At 42.1% G+C, this 20,491-nt stretch overlaps 2 protein-coding genes across 2 annotated transcripts in view; one reads left to right on the forward strand and one right to left on the reverse strand.

The window, feature by feature from the left end:
- Positions 1 to 45: 45 nt before the first annotated feature.
- On the forward strand, positions 46 to 4,927 carry LOC143298731 (spermatogenesis-associated protein 4-like). Its single transcript, XM_076611656.1, has 6 exons — positions 46 to 189; positions 1,043 to 1,172; positions 2,856 to 2,974; positions 3,586 to 3,748; positions 4,175 to 4,379; positions 4,807 to 4,927. Exons 1-6 carry the CDS (start codon positions 113 to 115, stop codon positions 4,839 to 4,841), a joined length of 729 nt encoding a protein of 242 aa, XP_076467771.1. The 5' UTR covers positions 46 to 112; the 3' UTR covers positions 4,842 to 4,927.
- Positions 4,928 to 10,372: 5,445 nt separating this feature from the next.
- LOC143298588 (WD repeat-containing protein 17-like) overlaps positions 10,373 to 20,491 on the reverse strand; it is a 36,100-nt gene continuing 25,981 nt past the window's right edge. Inside the window, 6 exon segments of the mRNA XM_076611468.1 lie at positions 10,373 to 11,401; positions 11,790 to 11,967; positions 13,034 to 13,117; positions 14,889 to 14,990; positions 16,995 to 17,097; positions 20,254 to 20,404. Coding sequence (XP_076467583.1) covers positions 11,282 to 11,401; positions 11,790 to 11,967; positions 13,034 to 13,117; positions 14,889 to 14,990; positions 16,995 to 17,097; positions 20,254 to 20,404 — 738 coding nt within the window. The 3' untranslated portion in view covers positions 10,373 to 11,281.

The raw sequence follows: 20,491 nt of genomic DNA on the forward strand, positions 1-20,491 counted from the left end.
CACAACAAAAATATTCACTCCGTATATGCAATGGGTTGCCGAGAAACAGAAAGTACGTTTCAAGACAAACGCTTTTGGAACGGAAGGATAATAAATTTGGACGTATGAAATCATGTCTGGTCTACCAAGAGAGGTTGTAAAATGGATACAGAGTCTCGAGCTTAGGTGGAAAATGACAGTGCCCAAATGGTGCGTATATGATCATGAATTATCTGGTCAAGAGTTTTCCCGAATGCGCAACGACTGTTCAGAAAACTACAACTCACTGCATATACCTCTCTCCATCACACACACACACACACACACACACGAAAAGAAACATCCTCAGTCATTCACAAAATATCAGATACTACACAGGAATACATATATATAACCACTGTAGGCACACACACACACACACACACACACACACACACACACACACACACACACACACACACACACACTGCCATACTTGTGAAACGTTTACACACAGCTATTGATCGAAGATGCATTACCTCAATCAGTCTCCTTATTCCACAATTCCCACTGCTCCCCCTCCCCCATAAACACCCCACCCATACACACACACAGACACACTACCACATACACACACATCTGATATCACTCAGAGTGAAAAGATGTTAAAGAAAGAACACACACACACACACACACACACACACACACACACATACACACACAAATGCTCCCATGCATGCATAATTACATTTGCAAAGGCACACACACACACACACACAAACATGTGCACATTCACACACATGCCATACTTAGGAAATGTTTACACACAGCTATAGAAGATACATTAACTCGTTCAGTCCCCTTAATCCACAATGCCCACTACTCCCCCTCCCCCATAAACATCCCCCCATACACACACAGACACATACTACCACATGCATACATTGGTACAAACTCACAAAAAGTGCTACAAAAGGAAGTCATTCTATTCTTCTTTGGGTTATCAGAAGTAGCTGTAGTAGTATAACAGTACTGGTCAGTAATGAAGACAGTGCATGGTTGTTGCTATGATATGTCTACTCAGGGACCTGGACAATGGTTACCTGGTTGCAGAGATCCTATCCAAATACTTCCCTGGTGAAATCAGAATGTACTCCTTAATTGTCTGCACTTCCCTCAAAGAGAAAGTAGAAAACTGGTATTACATCAAGAAGGTAACATGACTCAATTATTAAATGTTTTAGAAATGGGATGGATTTTTTTTTTATGTGCCTGTAAATACTTAGTGTATGGTTTAGACAATTTAAAAGATTTTCTTTAATAGAAGGGGCTTTTGTGATGTTTTTTTCTCCACTGTTAATTTGAACTGTTTTCTGTTCATGTGTGTGTGTGTGTGTGTGTGTGTTTGAGAGAGAGTGTACGTGCGTGCTTGCACATGTGTGTGTGTGTTCATGTGTGTCTATATGTGTGTGTATGTGTGTGTGTGTTGTGTGAGAGTGTGCGTGCATGCGTGTGTGTGTATATGTGTGTTTGTGTGTGTGTGCGTTGTGTGTGAGAGAGAGAGAGTGTGTGTGCATGTGTGCGTGCGTGTGTGTGCGTGCGTGTGTGTGTGTGTGTGTGTGTGTGTGTGTGTGTGTGTGTGTGTGTGTGCTCTATCACTGGTTCATAAATGTTTGTTGTTTTTGTTGTTGCAGTGTGGTTCTGTGTGGTTTTGTGTGGTTGGTCATGTTCAAGTGTGGCTGAATGTGAATAGGCAGTTGCAAGCATATTAAATTTACTTAGAGAAATGTGCTATACAAATGTCATTAAGTACTATTATGATTATAATTATAATAATAACATAATTATTATTATTATATTATCATTGTTATTATCATCATCATTTTCATTATTGTTATCATTGTTGTTGTTATTGTTGTTGCATTATGGCCTTTTTCCAATGTAATATTCAGTCATATGATAGTTACTGCTTTTCATTTTATCTGACACATACATACTGTGTTTGCGTGTTGTTAATTCATATTGTGTTTTGATTTTGATGTTATCGCTTCTCTGTGTGTACCTATGCCTGTGAATGTGGAGCATGTGTGAATATATAGGGTTCACAAAAAGTTAAGGGCCTAATCAGAAACTTGCACAGTTTTCTTATAGGGTGCACAGTGAAATTATGCTGAACTTCTGGCAAACAGTAGTGTATCCAGCTAATTCAGTGAGCACCACTCATAACCAGAGCTGCTTTCTTGCAATTTTTTGCAATGAAAATCCACAGCTATCACTTGTAAAACATCAAATTACTGTAAATGTTTGGCTGATACAGCAGTTTCTAAATACATTTTTCAAGCTGTCCATGGTGCAGTGTGCCAGAAACAGCCATCTAGCTGTGTGTCCAGTGTCCATTGTAATGGTAGAAGATATGCAGCTTGCAGATTTGAATCATGTCTCAGTCTTTTAATATCTTATGAAAACATGCCTGCTTTTATGAAATGGTCCTTAAATGTTTGTGAAGTTTGTAGTTTTTGTGCAGTAAGTGCATATCTGAGTGGGGTAGAGAGAGGGTGGGAGAATGTGTGTGTGTGTGTGTGTGTGTGTCTGTGTGTGTGTCTGTGTCTGTGTCTGTGTGGAGAGAGGGAGAGAATGAGAGAGAGAGAGAGATCGGGGGAAAGAAGGAGGAGGGGAGGCCATAAGTAGAATTAAGTACAATATTTAAAAGGTGCTTCCCTCCCATCCAACAATTCCCATCCAGAAATTTGTGTTAACATTACTGACACACACTTTTAAGTCATCATATTGCATCACTCACTTATTCATTACCATTATCATTATTGTTGTTGTTCTTGTTTTCAGTTAAAAAATGGTCATTGATGTACATTTGGTGTTGCGTTGTATCATATCTGCAGTTTAATCAATCAAAGCAGCTTGGTATACCTGAGGAGATGATAGATGGAACCATCCACTGCAAGGAGGGAGCTGCGTCTCAACTGCTAGAATTCCTGTACAAAATGCTGACCAACAGAATGTAAGTGGTAGATTATTTGGTGCACAAGACAGGTGATAAAAGTATGAGTTTGGCTTTGTCGGGTTAGAATGCAGTATGTAGTGCGTTTGGTTCAGCAAAGTAGCATTTAGCCCATTTGCCTGCCACTGGTCATATGACACATTCATCTTCTTTTTGCATTGCTGTGTGCATGCTGTATGTATCTAATACATCGCAGAACTGCCATTCACTCACAGGGAGACGGTTAATGTGAAACAACTCAAGAGGATGCACCATGCTCTCAAGAATGTCTGAGGATGGAATGCAACCCTTCGATAGTGTTTTCTCTTCAGGACATGCCTGTTACCATTGACAGAACCATGAACAATTCTAGGAATTTTTACTTTTACATATTGTTCCTCCCTGCTCAAAATGCACCATTCAGTGTTCCACTATGTGTTATGATTGAAAGTCTGTCTACTGGGAAAAGATCAGACATCGCCACCACTCCCCTTTATTATCATACAGCATTATATATATATATATATATATATATATATATATATACAGTATATTTGTGTATAAAAGTGTCAGTGGCTACATTTGTATATGTAAATAAATACAAACTGATGTGTTTGCCTGACCACATACAGGGTGAAGAAAGTGCCACCAAAAATAGAACCAGACTATACTGACTACTCCTACCAAATCAAGCTTCCCATGCACGCTCGCTCCACTGCTTCCACAGCTGTCAAGAACAATCTGCGTCTAAGCGAGATTCTCTATGATGAATCTGGCACCACCATTGCTGCGAAGGTATCTTTCCATGATCAGTTCTGGAAAAAGAAAAAGTTTAAAAGCTTGATATACATATGCATGCACAGAGGGAAAGATGAAAGAGTGGCACTGCAGTTTGTAAATTTTTGTCCAGAGCACCTGTTTCACATGCAGAAATATAACTGTGGAGATAAAAAACTAAGTACAGTGATTAAGCACTGAAATACACAATAGTACAATACAGTGCAAACAGACACAACACAGTAAATATTGTACAATACAGTACAATAGCACACAGGACTGTATCAAGTGCTGCAGAATGCAGTACAACATCACGTGCAGTTCAGTGCAGTAAATTAGAGCACAATAATACTGTACAATGCAATACACGCATTCTGATCATGTATTTCAGACTCTGCCAACAAAGATGATTATAATAACAGCATGGTCATTCCTTGCTTGCAGTCAGAGAAAATCATCAGTGCCCATTTCAAACTCAGTCAGCAAGAGCGGCGTGAGGATCCAGACCGGTTCGGCATCAAACCCACTTTGGCAGAGAGGTGTGTGCGACGCCTTCACACTGTGTCCTCTGGGCAACAGGGTGACACCAAAGCTCAAGCTGGCTCCAGTACAAACTCCCTTGCTGGCCAAGCTGAAATGGGTGACAAAAGTGAGTGCTGTATTCTAATGGGTTCTGTTGTGATAGAGATGGGGTGTTTTTATGTCCTACTGATAACTTTACTCTGTGTGTGTGTGTGTGTATGTCTGTGTCTATGTGTGTCTGTATTTGTGTGTATATTTGCATGCACGTGTGTGTGTTTGTGCTTGTATCTAAGTGTGTGTATGCCAAGTGGAAAGACATAATTGTAACAGACAAAAGCATGTGCATGTGCCAGTGCATTTACTTATGTGTGCAGTCATATTTGAACTGGCGTATATACAGCTGGAACTGTTGCTTCCATCTGTGATGATTTTTTTTTTTTTTTTTTTTTTTTTTGTTTCATTGTTTCGCTTTTTTTTGCTTTTTTTTTTTTTTTACCAAACCCTGTGGCTATTTTTCCACCACCCTGATATCAGCAGCTGTGGATTTGTTCCAGTCTCCAGATCCACCCTTATGGAGATTCTGCAGTGATGTCTCTATGCACTGTAATGGAGATACTGCAGTGATGAGCCTCTCTCTCACATCATGGACACCCATGGGGATGGGGAAGGGGGTGGGGGGGCAGGAAGAGGTTGGGAGGGTTGGGATCCATATACTGGGGAGCTTTTGAGGATGGAATCATTGGACCATTTACTGTATGTATGTTGGCAATTTTTTCACAGCAAGTTTCTTGAGTGTCAGTGAAAACAACATTCTGTACTTTTGTTGTTGTTTCCCCCAAGGACTTTTGTTATTAATATATTTTCCAGTTCTTTATTATTGACAGACTCTGTTTCATCAAACACAAAACGTGTCTTTGTTATTAACATATTTTCCTTTTTTTTATATTATTGAAAGACACAGTTTCATCAAACTCATAGAGTGTATGTATACATGAGTGTGCATTTTATATGTCTGTTAGCATAACAACCATGCAGTGTGGCCAGTTTAAGGACACGCATATTGTTGTTTCTTCCCCAGTTAGATTACTGTTCAACTGTTATGTCCATGTGTAACTCTCTTTTTTCCCTTCAAAAGCTTAAAAGCTACAGTTCTTCAAAACTCTAGAAATACATAGAGCTTTCAGGAAAATCCCAATATATTTTCAGGACCATTAAGGCCCATTACATATTGGATTCCAGGAGTGTGTAAAAACCTAGCATACCACAACTTTGTGTTCAGCAAAACTGTCTTATGACCAATGTGTTCACTGAACCATAATCTGAGATTGAAAATGAATTACCTGTATGCCACAGAAAGATGATGGACAGTTGCTATGCGTGTGTGTGTGTGGGGGGGGGGGGGGGTAGAAAGGAAATAGTGGTGCTGAACTTCTGTTTGTTCTGTTCGCAGTTTATGCAGTACCAGAAAAACAACATTAAACTTGAAACATATTTTCCATGTGTGTGTGTGTGCGCAATAAGGAAGTGAGGGCAAAACTTCTGTTGCATTATTTTTGCAATGACAGAAAAGCAGCATTAAAACAAGCAATCCTGACTCCAACTCTGTGATGTAACAATTTTATTTCTGAAAGAAACATCCTTTGACAATTATGCAGATGAAGTGTAAGAAATATTGATGGCAATCTTGTCTGAATATAGCAGATGCCACACTCTCCTTCACCAACAATTAGTAAACACAAACAATGAGTAGTGAAAGCATCGGTGGAGAGACAGAGATAATAACAGCTTTGTAAATTGCATGAGGAATTAAAATCTCAGTTAACAAACAACAACAAAAACAGAACAAAAAAGAGCAATGAGGGGAAGGGGAATGCTGCTGTTTACCCACTGGCCTCTGTTAAAATCACTGTCACAGTCCATCCCTCCACCCCCACATCTCCCCTCAATAAACACTGATAATTTCTTATTTTTTGATGAATAGATTACAGTGTCTTCATACTATTGAATCAAAGCTGTCTATATTATCATAATAAAATTTTTTTAAAATGTGAGCACATGTAACCAAGCCACCTGGAAATGAGGTTGTAACCTGTAAACTATGTGTTCACATATGAGTCATTTGAGGGCAGAAAAGCCTATCATTTTGCACCTTCCACACCTCTTCCTCCCACTGCTACGACTACCACTACAACTCCTACTGCTGCTGCTCGTACTACATACAAATGCAAAAACAGGTGACAAAAAGCAGAGGTTAACTAATTTATTAATTTAAAATATGAATGAGTATACACACATACTTGCTGCCGACCAAAAATAATTCAGCAATGCAAGAAATAATAATAATAATAATAATAATGGATACTTATATAGCACACTATCCAGAAATCTGCTCTAGGTGCTTTACAAAAACGCTTTTGATAACATAAAACATTATATCTATGTTACATACACACACCAAAATGTGACCACACACACACACACACACACACACGCGCGCGCACGCACGCACGCGCACACACACACGCACGCACACACACACACTGCATACATACATTTTAACATACATGTGTGTCTAACAGCTACCCTAACACATACGCACACATAGGCAGGCACAAACTTACATAAACACACGCACACACAATACACATTCATATACATGCATGTAGTTGTGGACCTGCCACAATTGAACTTATTGCTGAGGGAAAAGGTGAGTTTTGAGACGAGATTTAAAAGATGCGAGGGAATCAGAATGACGGAGGTTATCAGGGAGCTTGTTCCACGTCTTTGGCGATTGAAAAGAAAACGATCTGTGTCCATAGGTCTTACTTCTGACGTGAGGTATCCTGAGAAGTCGAGTATCAGAGGAAGAACGGAGCTGGCGAGACGGGGTATAGATATGGATGAGTTCAGAAAGATACTTGGGGCCAGATCCGTTGACTGCAGAAAAGGTCAGAGTGGATAGCTTATAGTCTATTCGATCAGAAACAGGCAACCAGTGGAGAGACTGAAGGAGAGGAGAAACATGGTCAAATTTAGAAGCTCTGCAAATGAGTCTGGCAGCGTTATTCTGAATTCGTTGGAGTCTGTCTAACAGGTATTTGGGAAGAAAGAAATCGGTGGAAAAAATCCACATGAGGAATACCAATCATGAAGTGGCAGTTTGGTGAAAACATGCACAAACAATATCACATGAGTGCAGCTGTGCTGATGCACAGGCACACAGGTGCACACCCATATACACATAAGTATGCGCACAACACACGCCCTTTTTCACCTTCTGTATAATGGTTTTGGTGCATCAGATCATCAAACAAAACATGTATGCATTCAGGCAGACAGAAATAATCATCATGTGTACACATGAAAAATGTGTTGTGTGTCCTCATAACACATGCAAGAAAGAACTTCTCTCATAACTGCCATGACAGACCCCACAGAATCACATTCAGGACTTTAAAATCATGCAAAAGTAAGCAGACTTTAAGACAACAACAAAAAGAAAGCAGAATAAACAACTGGTAGACTTTAATGCTATACAACAGCAAGTACACTTTAAACCTATGTAAAATCATACAATGCATACCTTAAAATTGTGCAAAGGTAAGTAACTTTATAACACAAAAGTAAGAATAATTCAAAACTACACAAAGGTAAGTACATTATGCCTGACAGACTGGATATTCGTGATAAGTGATACTGTCCAATATCACATTTTGTGCTGAATAGATGTTAAACTGAACAAGTGTTGTGCAGCCATGATTTGCCCCCTGTTGGATTGCAGCCGTTTTCGTGCAGTTTTATCTTTGCCTTGCCATCATCATTTGGCACAACAATTTTTTTTTGTTTTTTGTTTTGTTTTGGGTTTTTTTTTACATCCCCATCCTGTGTGCCATTTCCTCACTCCCTATCCCCACCCCACATCCTGAGTCACCCATACACAGTCATGTCCTGGGTCATCTTCCACAATTCCAGCACCAGCCATCCACGACGAGCTGTTAATGTTCAGCCACCAGATGGCAGCACACCAGAGAAGACCCTGCGCTGCTTCTAAGTCATTTTGGTGCTGTTTGGTAGTGTCTGTTCTGATGCAAAATAAGCAAGGCATCACCTACAGGCAACAAAAATTGCTGAGCCTCACATTTGGCACAACACTGTTATCAGTTTATGTGCGTTCTTTGCAATGGTAAAGTACTAAAACATGTAGAACTGTCCACACAAAATAATAATTCACACAAAAAAAACCATGAGTTTTAACTATTGCATTGGCAATGCTGCATAGATAGCCAATGTTTACAAGCATAGAAAGAGATGAAGAGAAAAAATATACAAGGTAAAGACAGACTTTGACCCTGCTGCCATGAACACCACCTGGAATACTGGTGAACATAGTAATGGCACTGTATTCCTCTAGGTACCCTGCACAACCAATGTAAAAAAAAAAAAAAAAAATTAACACATAAGTTGTTTTTTTTGTTGTTTTTTGTGTGTGTGTTTTTCTCTGTTGGATGTAAAAACATAACAAGTGGTGATTTCTCCACCTAAAAAAACAACACCATCAATATGCAATTGTGTGTGTGTGTGTGTGTGTGTGTGTGTGTGTGTGTGTGTGTTCTTCACACATAATGGATCAAGCAGCAATTTTTCCACCTCAAAAAACATTAACATGCAAGCTTTTTTTCATTTTGTTCTTCACATATAACCAGCCAAGCAGTGATTTCTCCATCTAATTAAGTATTAATATCAGAGATTTTATATTTCTTTGCTCTTCAAACATAACGGATGAAGTGGCAATATATGTTTTTTTTCTATTCTTCAAACATACCAGAATAAATAGTGATCTTTCCACCTTAGTTGAAGTACAAACATCATCTGCCTCCTCTCATGCTTCTATGCCCCTTTTACACACATTTATATGCCAGCAAGTAAAACACCAATGCATGAACAAAAGGGTAAAAAACCAAAAAAAAACACAATCATGACATCCAGTCTAATCTGCCCCCTTTTCAACGATTATAGCAGGCAGTCCAAAAGCCTATGTGCCAAAGGGGAGGTGTCAGCATAGACACGTGTACTCAGTCACAAAAGTTTGTCTATGAAGAACACACAGCCAGTGACCAAAATACTGATGAATGTGGGGAGGTTGTTACAAATCGCACACTGTGTTTCCTTTCTTCACACCACCTATGATTTGATCCTTTCTTATCTCTTTGTTCAACAAAAGGAACACTTTCATATTCACATATATATCTGTTTTTCACATTCATATACATGTATTTCCCACAGTTACTGAACCTCTGTGCGGCATTTATACAAACAGTGGCAATCACTTTACTGCGCTGGAAGCCAGTCATCAGTAGTAACAACTGAAATACACTCCACCTATTACAGGGGTGCCTCCAGTTACAGATTTAGACCATCCTTTCGTTAGGTATATTCATGACATTTCATTTTATTTTGACACAATACAGCACTCACCATATTACATACATTCATAAATGCTTGTTTCAGTGTGAACAATTAGAAAAGAAAAATAATTTTATGCAAGCATAAGTATAGAGACTGTATATCTCTCCATTCTCAACACACACAAGTCACAATAATAATAATAATAATAAACAACCTTAACAAGAACTGGACAGACACTGTAATAATTTAACTGTTACAAGGGGTGATATCCAAAAAGATACACAAGTAACCAGTTTGAGAACAAGTGGAAGGACGGAAATGATCAATTTTGGTGCGGTTTTGTTGTTGTTTTTTTTTATCAGGCATAAACAAATTGTGGTTTGCTTTTCTCTCCCCTTGAACTCATTCATTTCATAATATAAACAAACAAAACAAATATAAACAAACAACAAATCCAAAAAACAAACTCTGCTGATGAAATAATCAGTGACAGTGCATTCAATCTCTCACAATGAGACACAGAGAACAAGTGAACAAATATCACTTCTGTAACAATAACAAAGATCTAAAGAAAAATACTTTAAGTCAGTGAACAAATATAATTTCTGGAGCAATAACACAAGAGTTCAACAAATACAGCAAAAAATGGACGGCGTATCAACCAATGCATGAATATACTGCCCCACAGCCCCACACCTCCTCCCCCACAGCCATACCCTCTTCCCCTCACATACACACCCACATTCACCCTCCCTTCAACACTCACACACATGGGAATGCCAGCACATAACAGTTGTACCATCATTACCAAAGCTTCACAAAAAAAACTGTCCATAATAAACAGAAATGGCAGTGCACTGAAGACGCAATACATCACAGTCAAAATTATGGCATGTCTCTTGCTTTTACTATTCATTGTCAAAAGGTTTCTTTTTTTCTTTTTCTTTTTTGTGGCTGATCGTTTCTTTGTGGGGTTTTGTTGCCACTAATTTGTGTGTGTGTGTGTGTGTGTGTGTGTGTGCGTGGTTGTTGTTGTTTTGTTGTTTCCCCCCCATCTTTGTGCATGTTTCGTTTCAGTTTTTAGGGTGGTGGGTAGGGGTGGAGATATGGCAGGAGAGATATGAAGTCCTTTATGTACAACTTGGCATAAAGAAGAATTTTTCTGCAGCTTCAAAGACATGCAGAAGAAAACAAAGATACAGATGATACTTACATGCAGTACTACTACTTGTGGTTACAAATACTGAACAACCAGAAGAAGAGAAGTATGGGTGTGAGGGAGTAACTGACATCAGTCTTGCCCCAAGACAAGACAAAATCTTTATTATTGTGGATATCAGATAAGCAAGGAACGTGCTTTCTTACATCCAGCCCTCACCCTAAAGAGGGACTAAAACAAAAACAGCGAAAGGTAAGACTGAAGCTGGACAGAAAGAAATCAATAAGTAAAAGGGAGAGGCTTGGGAAAGGGAGGAGGGGCGCAGGGGGAGGGGGGAAGCAAAATGACCACTGCTGTCCTTGGGAGGAATCCAGACCACCCTGTTTCTGGTCAGACTGATGCAGAGGTGGAGGAACATGGTTCACAGCAGTGTGATCCTGGTGGGCTGGCTCAGAGGTCAGGGGTCAGAATGGGGTGATCCTCATGCCGGAGCCAAGGGGAGAGAAGGGGTTGACCTTGGCCCACATGAGGGCTTCGTTCACCGACAGTGCCGAATTGCCATCCTCTAGGAAGACAGCCAGACCCTGCACACCAGTACAGTCAGTCAGAACAATGGACACAACAGCAGAGTGGTTAAAGCACTGGACTTAGGACCCTGGTTTAAAAAATTCTGGCCATGATACTTGGTTGGTTAATGGTGGAGATATTTCTGATCTCACATTTCAATAGACGTGCACACCTGCTAATGCCATACTGAAGTCCCATCTTGTGTAACTGCAAACCAAAGATCAAACATATATGTCAAAGATCCCGTATAAGCATTTCATGGGTTATGGAAACAAGAACATTCGCAACATGAACACTTCCAGAAATGGTATAAAGTTGCTTACATGGCACCCCCCCAGCCCTCAGCACCCCATGGCAGCCCCCTCACACACACACAAATGAACAACAGCAGATGCGGACACTGACCCTGATCCTGTGCCCAGTCAGCACAGACACATGAACGTCAGAGTGTGAAGGCAGATGAGAGCTGGCTACGCAGTCCGGCCCAAACTCCAACGGCCACGTCTCACACCCCAGTCGTCGCTGCAGCTGGACCCAGCCTGGGCTGGACGGCTCCCCCTCACCACCCCTACTCTCATCCTTCCTGTGTGTGTACATGATTGGATCAAAAATATTGATCAACACAATTACTGATTATCCCACCCTTAGTACTGGGGCGCAAACACTGATCACCACAATTACTGATTATCACAATCTTAGTACTAAGATGTAAACACTGATCATCACAACTATTGAACATCACAATCTTAGTACTGGGAGGAAAATACTTATCATCACAATCATTGATAATTACAGTCTTTGTACTGGAGCATAAACATTGATCATCACAATTACTGATTGTCACAATCTGTGTACTGGGGCGTAAACACCTATAATCACAATTATTAATCATCAAAATCATAGTATTGGAACGCAAACTTTGATCGTCAATTATCACAGAAATCCCACCACCACCCCAACTCTTCTCCTTCCTGTGTGTACATGATTGTGACATTAATATTCATTATCGCAGTTACTGATGATCACAATCTTGGTACAAAGAAGGAGGCTGAGAGACAGAAGGTATATAATTCTAATCTCTGACAGATAAAAAATTGCAGTTGCTTTTCTGAATCTGATATCACTAAAATCAAAGTCAATCCTTGCTTTGTTGAAGACTTTAATTAAAGCGTACACTTTAAGTAACACTTTAAAAAAAAAAAAAAAGAGGTGCATACATGTATAAACTAATCACCATCATGTAAATTTCTTGCACAAACCAAAACCCAAACCCTAAAATCCATTAAAATCTATCTGAGGTATGAAAACAAGAATGAGAACCACCACCAGAATTACACACATAAAATCCATTAAAATCTATCTGAGGTATGAAAACAAGAATGAGAACAACAACCAGAATTACACACATTGTACAAACACACACACAACAATCACACTCACAACACATATGCACAAGTACACACACACTCACACATGCACACACACAAACACGCATACACACACGCAGACAGACAGACACACACACACACACACACACGCACGCACGCACACGCACACATATATACACTCACTCACACACACACACACACACAAGCATGCACACACACACTCTCACACACACACACACACACACACACACACACACTGACTGGTGGTGAGCCCAGGCCTCATAATCCTGCTCCACGTCTCGCAGACTGAGAGGCAGCTGGATCATCTCCTTCGTCATCATCTCTCTGCAACAGTCACACCGCAGTTCCGTCACACCTGTCAAACCTGTCTTCAGTCACATGGCAGATTGCACCACACCACATCCTATCACACCACACCACATCACATCCTATCACACCACACCACACCACACCCTGTCACATCACACCGCATCCTATCAAACCACACTGCATCCTGTCACACCATACTGCATCCTGTCATATCACACCATGTCCTATCGTATCCCATCACACTACATCATACCACATCCTGTCACACCACATCCTGTCATATCACACCATGTCCTATCGCATCCCATCACACTACATCACACCGCATCCTACCACACCACACTGCATCCTATCACACCACATCCTGTCATATCACACCATGTCCTATTGCATCCCATCACACTACATCACACCACATCCTGTCATATCACACCATATCCTATCACATCCCATCACACTACATCACACCGCATCCTATCACACCACACTGCATCCTATCACACCGCATACTGTCATATCACACCATGTCCTATCACATCCCATCACACCACATCCTGTCATATCACACCATGTCCTATCACATCCCATCACACTACATCACACCGCATCCTATCACACCACACTGCATCCTATCACACCACATCCTGTCATATCACACCATGTCCTATCGCATCCCATCACACTACATCACACCACATCCTGTCATATCACACCATGTCCTATCACATCCCATCACACTACATCTCACCGCATCCTATCACACCACACTGCATCCTATCACACCACATCCTGTCATATCACACCATGTCCTATCACATCCCATCACACTACATCACACCACATCCTGTCATATCACACCATGTCCTATCACATCCCATCACACTACATCACACCGCATCCTATCACACCACACCACATCCCATCCCATCCCACCATGTCATGTTATCTGTTATTGTTTATTTTTTTCCAGACAACACAGAACATGGCAGATGTTACAAGTAATTTTGTAACCAGTTTAAGTTTCAAGGAGGCCTGGAAGTGTACTGATCGTTCAAACTATGCTACACCACATCTGAAGAAAAAAACTGCAGATATGTGACTTATGCATAGACCCAATGCGCCTGTCAGGCCTTGTGAACCTACCAAATGCTACAGAAGACAGACAGAAAGGAGAAATTGGGGTTGTAAAACTGACAATGTAAAGAAAGGGCCACTACTCATAACAGCAACATCAAGAGTGAAAGTTCGATGGGGACCGAGACGGATGAAACACGAAGTTATTGCGCAAACGTGCACTTGATCTCCCTCTGTCACACACACACACACACACACACACACACAGAGCTAGTCCCTTCCCCTCCTCCCTCTCACACAAACGCTTTATGTACAGCACACACCCAAAGCTAAAATGTCTCATCCAGTGCACATATCCTTACATTTGCACAGACACACACAGAGCACAAACTGTGACTAAAGTGAGTGTTTTTTAAAATTGCAACTAAAAACACACGTGAATGCATCCAAATATACACAAATGTATGCGCAGATAAACAACAGAAATGCACGCAGACACATACACAAATTTCCAAACGCTAAAAAGGTAGAGTAAAACAGACACACAGACCTGCACTATTTCTCAACCCCCCTCCCACACATGCATGCATTCACTCGCCCCCCTCCTCACACAACCACACACACATGCACACACACATACATGCACACACACACACACACACATATGCAAATACACACACACACACACACACACACACACACACACACACACCTGGTATGTCTGAAGAGGGCGGGCACCAATTCGTGATATCCTCTGCGGATAGCCACCAGAGTACCCACGTAGGACGACAGTGCCAACAGCTCATACATCAGTCTGCCACAACAAACACAGATTTCACTGTCATGGGTCACAACTCCCCCACCCCGTCCACCCCACACCACCCAGAAACCACATTCACTGCAGTGAAGACAACAGGAGTGGCAAAGCAATACACCAGCAGTCATTCTGGACACAGTAACTGTGGGTGCAGTGGAGCATACTCACTCTTCTGGTCACTCCTCTCTCCGCACACTGTCATGGGTCACAACTCCCCCACCCCGTCCACCCCACACCACCCAGAAACCACATTCATTGCAGTGAAGACTACAGGAGTGACAAAGCAATACATTAGCAGTCATTCTGGACACAGTAACTGTGGGTGCGGTGGAGCATACTCACTCTTCTGATCACTCCTCTCTCCGCACATGCATGCGCACATGTACAAACACATCCATGCACAAACACACGCACACACACACACACACACACACACACAAACAAAAAACACACAGTTGCTAGCAGCTGTGCCACTTGTTTCAGCCCTGTGCCTGTGCCGAGTGTATCAATGCTTATCAATGCTGGAATGCCAGTCCTTGTGTACTTCACTAAATGGTATCAACAAGTAAACGCATCTTGCGGTTTGTGAACATATATCATCACCAAAGCGAAATAACCACACATCACACCTCCATCTCCACACTGTTTGTGATATATTGTTCAGACCGCTGCCACATGTAACACATTAAAGGGGAAGGGGGGTAGGTCATGATTTTTTTTTTTTTTCTAACTGGTAAACACCCACACAAACTTACTTGTGCCTAATTCAGCTTTATGCGGCTGCACAAGCAGAAAACCACAATACACAAACTGTATTATGTATACTTTGGTACAGAGATTTTCTTTTTTGGCAGCAACCAAAACTGGTACGAGAAAGATTTGGTCTTCATGTCAGCATTTAAAGTGTTTTGGAAAAGGAAAGATACCCAGTAAAAAACAACTGCAGAGAATGGCTGCCTCAATGGCAAGAAAGGACTATGCATACAAAGCTCACTCCTAGTGACCAGTCATCAAGGGAGTGGTCCTGATATTAACAACAACAACAACAAAAAGTCTGTTAGTCCTATCCTTTATTCTCAGAGTACTTCACACTTGCAAGAAAAAAATTAAAGCCAACTTTAGATTCTTAGTTGAAATCAACATGGAAGGAAAATGCTTACCAGAATATTCAGTCTTTACCAGTCAGACAGATAATCTAAATCAGACTTCTTCAGCTGAGCATGCTACCACCTGCCTATCACTGCATATGACTGATAACACAACATCTACCAAGAACCAGAAAATATTGAAGATTCTGACTGATTGATTGATGTGGATACTTCTATAGCGCCTATCCTCCGTCAGAGACCAAGTTCTAAACGCTTTACATACACGGGGACATTTGCACCACAAGCTGCCTACCTGGGTAGAGCCAACTGACGGCAGCCACTGGGCGCTCATCATTCATTTCCTGTGTCATTCAATCAGATTTCAGACGCACACACATACACACTCAGGCAGACATGTAACATTTTACGTGTATGACCGTTTGTTTGTTGTTTTTTTTATTTACCCCGCCATGTACGCAGCCATACTCCGTTTTTGGGGGTGTGCATGCTGGGTATATTCTTGTTTCCATAACCTACCGAACGCTGACATGGATTACAGGATCTTTAACGTGCGTATTTGATCTTCTGCGTGCGCATACACACGAAGGGGGTTCAGGCACTAGCAGGTCTGCACATATGTTGACCTGGGAGATCGGAAAAATCTCCACCCTTTACCCATCAGGTGCACCGAGATTCGAACCCAGGACCCTCAGATTGAAAGTCCAGCGCTTTAACCATTCGGCTATTGCACCCGTCATGGGTGGATCCTAAACAAACCAATCCATACTATACAGATTCTGCAGTTATTTGTAGCAGGGTCTGCTTGTCTGTTTTGTTTGATTACAAAATCATCAACACATGTGATAAGCAATCCGTACACACATGCGAGTACACATGTTCTGCAAGTACTCACATAGTATTCTTGTGGTGCTGGAGGCGGTCAGTGCGTATGCACCCTAAGAGATGCAGCATGTCGGTCAGGTCATCTGCTGTCCAGTCTTTGGTGGACAGTTTCTCTGTGCATCAAGTCAATATCATGAAAGACTTCATTCTGATCAATGGCTATAATTTACCCTGTACCCCACATAATATCAAGGTGTGTACATAATCATTGCAGCAAGTCAGTTTATCAGCTGACCTTTAGCATTTGGACAACACAATGGCATTGAGTGTATTCCATTTACTGACCTGTAACTTGTCACCAGACAAAACAATATGTCACAAACCAATCTATTTGAAATAAAGCTGATAACATCCTTGGCCTTACAAACCAGTTTATATAAAATAAAGCCAATAGCACTCCTGACCTAAACAAAACAATCCATACTATACAGCTCATAAAGCTACCCACATTGACCAGCTACTATGGCTTAAACAGTAGTGTAACACACTGTGTGGCAGAAGTGTTCAAATTCCACCAAAACTGTAAACAAACACATCGGGATTGTTGGCCATGATTAAGTCCTACCCAGAGTGCAGTGTGCTGTGTGCTATGGGGAGTGCACTGTGCTATGAGAGTGCACTGTGCTCTAGGGAGTGGAATGTTCTGTGGGGAGTGCTGTGTTCTGTGGGGAGTGCAGTGTTCTGTGGGGAGTGCTGTGTTCTGTGTGCTATGGGAAGTGAAGCTTGCTAAGGGCAGTGCACTGTGCTCTAGGAGTGCAGTGTTCTGTGGGGAGTGCTGTGTTCTGTGTGCTATGGGGAGTGAAGTTTGCTAAGGGCAGTGCACTGTGCAATGGGGAGTGCAGTGTTCTGTGGGGAGCGCTGTGTTCTGTGGGGAGCGCTGTGTTCTGTGTGCTATGGGAAGTGAAGCTTGCTAAGGGCAGTGCACTGTTCAATGGGGAGTGCAGTGTTCTGTGGGGAGTGCTGTGTTCTGTGTGCTATGGGGAGTGAAGCTTGCTAAGGGTGGTGCAGTGTTCAATGCGGAGTGCAGTGTTCTATGGGGAGTGCTGTGTTCTGTGGGGAGCGCTGTGTTCTGTGTGCTATGGGGAGTGAAGCTTACTAAGGGTGGTGCAGTGTTCTATGGGGAGTGCAGTGTTCGAAGGGGAGTGCAGTGTTCTATGGGGAGTGCTGTGTTCTGTGTGCTATGGGAAGTGAAGCTTGCTAAGGGCAGTGCACTGTGCTCTAGGAGTGCAGTGTTCTGTGGGGAGAGCTGTGTTCTGTGTGCTATGGGGAGTGAAGTTTGCTAAGGGCAGTGCACTGTGCAATGGGGAGTGCAGTGTTCTGTGGGGAGCGCTGTGTTCTGTGGGGAGCGCTGTGTTCTGTGTGCTATGGGAAGTGAAGCTTGCTAAGGGCAGTGTACTGTTCAATGGGGAGTGCAGTGTTCTGTGGGGAGTGCTGTGTTCTGTGTGCTATGGGGAGTGAAGCTTGCTAAGGGTGGTGCAGTGTTCAATGGGGAGTGCAGTGTTCTATGGGGAGTGCTGTGTTCTGTGAGGAGCGCTGTGTTCTGTGTGCTATGGGGAGTGAAGCTTACTAAGGGTGGTGCAGTGTTCTATGGGGAGTGCAGTGTTCTATGGGGAGTGCTGTGTTCTGTGTACTATTGGGAGTGAAGTTTGCTAAGGGCAGTGTACTGTGCTCTAGGGAGTGCTGTGTTCTGTAGGGAGTGCTGTGTTCTGTGTGCTATGGGGAGTGAAGCTTGCTGAGGGCAGTGCAGTGTTCAATGGGGAGTGCAGTGTTCTATGGGGAGTGCTGTGTTCTGTTTGCTATGGGGAGTGAAGTTTGCTAAGGGCAGTGCACTGTGCTCTAGGGAGTGCAGTGTTATGTGGGGAGTGCTGTGTTCTGTGGGGAGTGCTGTGTTCTGTGTGCTATGGGGAGTGAAGCTTGCTAAGGGCAGTGCACTGTGCTCTAGGGAGTGCAGTGTTCTGTGGGGAGTGCTGTGTTCTGTGTGCTATGGGGAGTGAAGTTTGCTAAGGGCAGTGCACTGTGCAATGGGGAGTGCAGTGTTCTGTGGGGAGCGCAGTGTTCTGTGGGGAGCGCTGTGTTCTGTGTGCTATGGGAAGTGAAGCTTGCTAAGGGCAGTGCACTGTTCAATGGGGAGTGTAGTGTTCCATGGGGAGTGCAGTGTTCTATGGGGAGTGCAGTGTTCTATGGGCTCCAATGGGAAGACTTGGACCACACAGTGGGTTCCATCAACTTCACTGTGTGTGTTTGAGAAGACTGCTTCAATTTCCTGACCAACACAGCAGGTGTCAGTATGCATTTCTCAGTATGGGTTGACCCCAGAATTCCTGATAAAGGGAAGTGTTAAGTAAAATCACTGGGTTAAGATTTGAACGCAGTTTTGAACTGGATCCCAAAAAGTTACTGACAATGTCCTCATCACTCGTCATTCAACAAAAACATGTCTAAATATTCTGTGGTCCAAGAAAGAAAGAGGGAGGGAAAGAGGAAGAGCAGCAGAGAGATAGAGAGGAGAAAAAGAAGAAGAAGAAGAGAGAGAACACTGAACACTGAACACTTTAATGTCAATAGCTTTACAGCCCTAATGACATGGGGGTTCATAATACAAATAACAACATGCATCAATAGTAATAATATTGATGAAAACCAAAGCCAAAACGAAATCAATTAATCTGTGCAACAAAGTGCAGTTCGACCATCCATTCAAAGTAATGGCATGTAGTGCGAAATAAAAACAAAAAACATATATAAATGTATAACATAAATATTTTCCATATGAGAATGACAACATAGATTTCAATTTTCACAATGAGCAACACCTGATACTATTTTATGATTGTTTTTTTTTTCGTCGCATGTTATTCGCTTCGGCAATATATTTTGCAAGTGACTGTAGTGAAGTTTCCTGATTTAGATTAAGCACTCCAAAAATATCTTCATTCTTTGCTAAATTTGTTTTAAATACAACACATTTTTCTCGAATATCGTCATAAGCTTTACAACTAAACAAAAAATGTAATTCATCCTCCCTTAAATGACCGCACATCGAAGAGAGAGAGAGAGAGAGAGAGACTGACACTGACAGAAGTTTAATTGTAAGGCCACCAGTCTACACCCACCAGGAAGCAGGAACGGAAGCGGGAGGAGGAGGGGAGAAGCTCTGGACACAAGCAGGGTGAGGTATGAGGGAAGAGAGAGAGAGAGAGAGAGAGAGAGAGAGAGAGAGAACAAAAGACAGAAAAAAAATGAAAGAAGACCACAGAACAGCCACTGACCTTTGATGAACTGCAGCCCCAGTCTGAGCCCCCTCTCTGGCTCTGTGGACAGGAGGTAGAAGCCCACAGAGGACAGGACAGAGGCAGGGTCTGCGTGCCGCTCCTGCTGCTGAGCTTTCTGAATACACTCCTCCATCGACGGCAACCCCGCCTGAACCATGGACACAATCATATATTTTGACTGATTGATTGGGATACTTACACTGTGCCTATTCTCTTGCAGAGACCAAGTTCTAGA

The sequence above is a fragment of the Babylonia areolata genome, chromosome 24, assembly GCF_041734735.1.
Source record: "Babylonia areolata isolate BAREFJ2019XMU chromosome 24, ASM4173473v1, whole genome shotgun sequence".
NCBI lineage: Eukaryota > Metazoa > Mollusca > Gastropoda > Neogastropoda > Buccinidae > Babylonia > Babylonia areolata.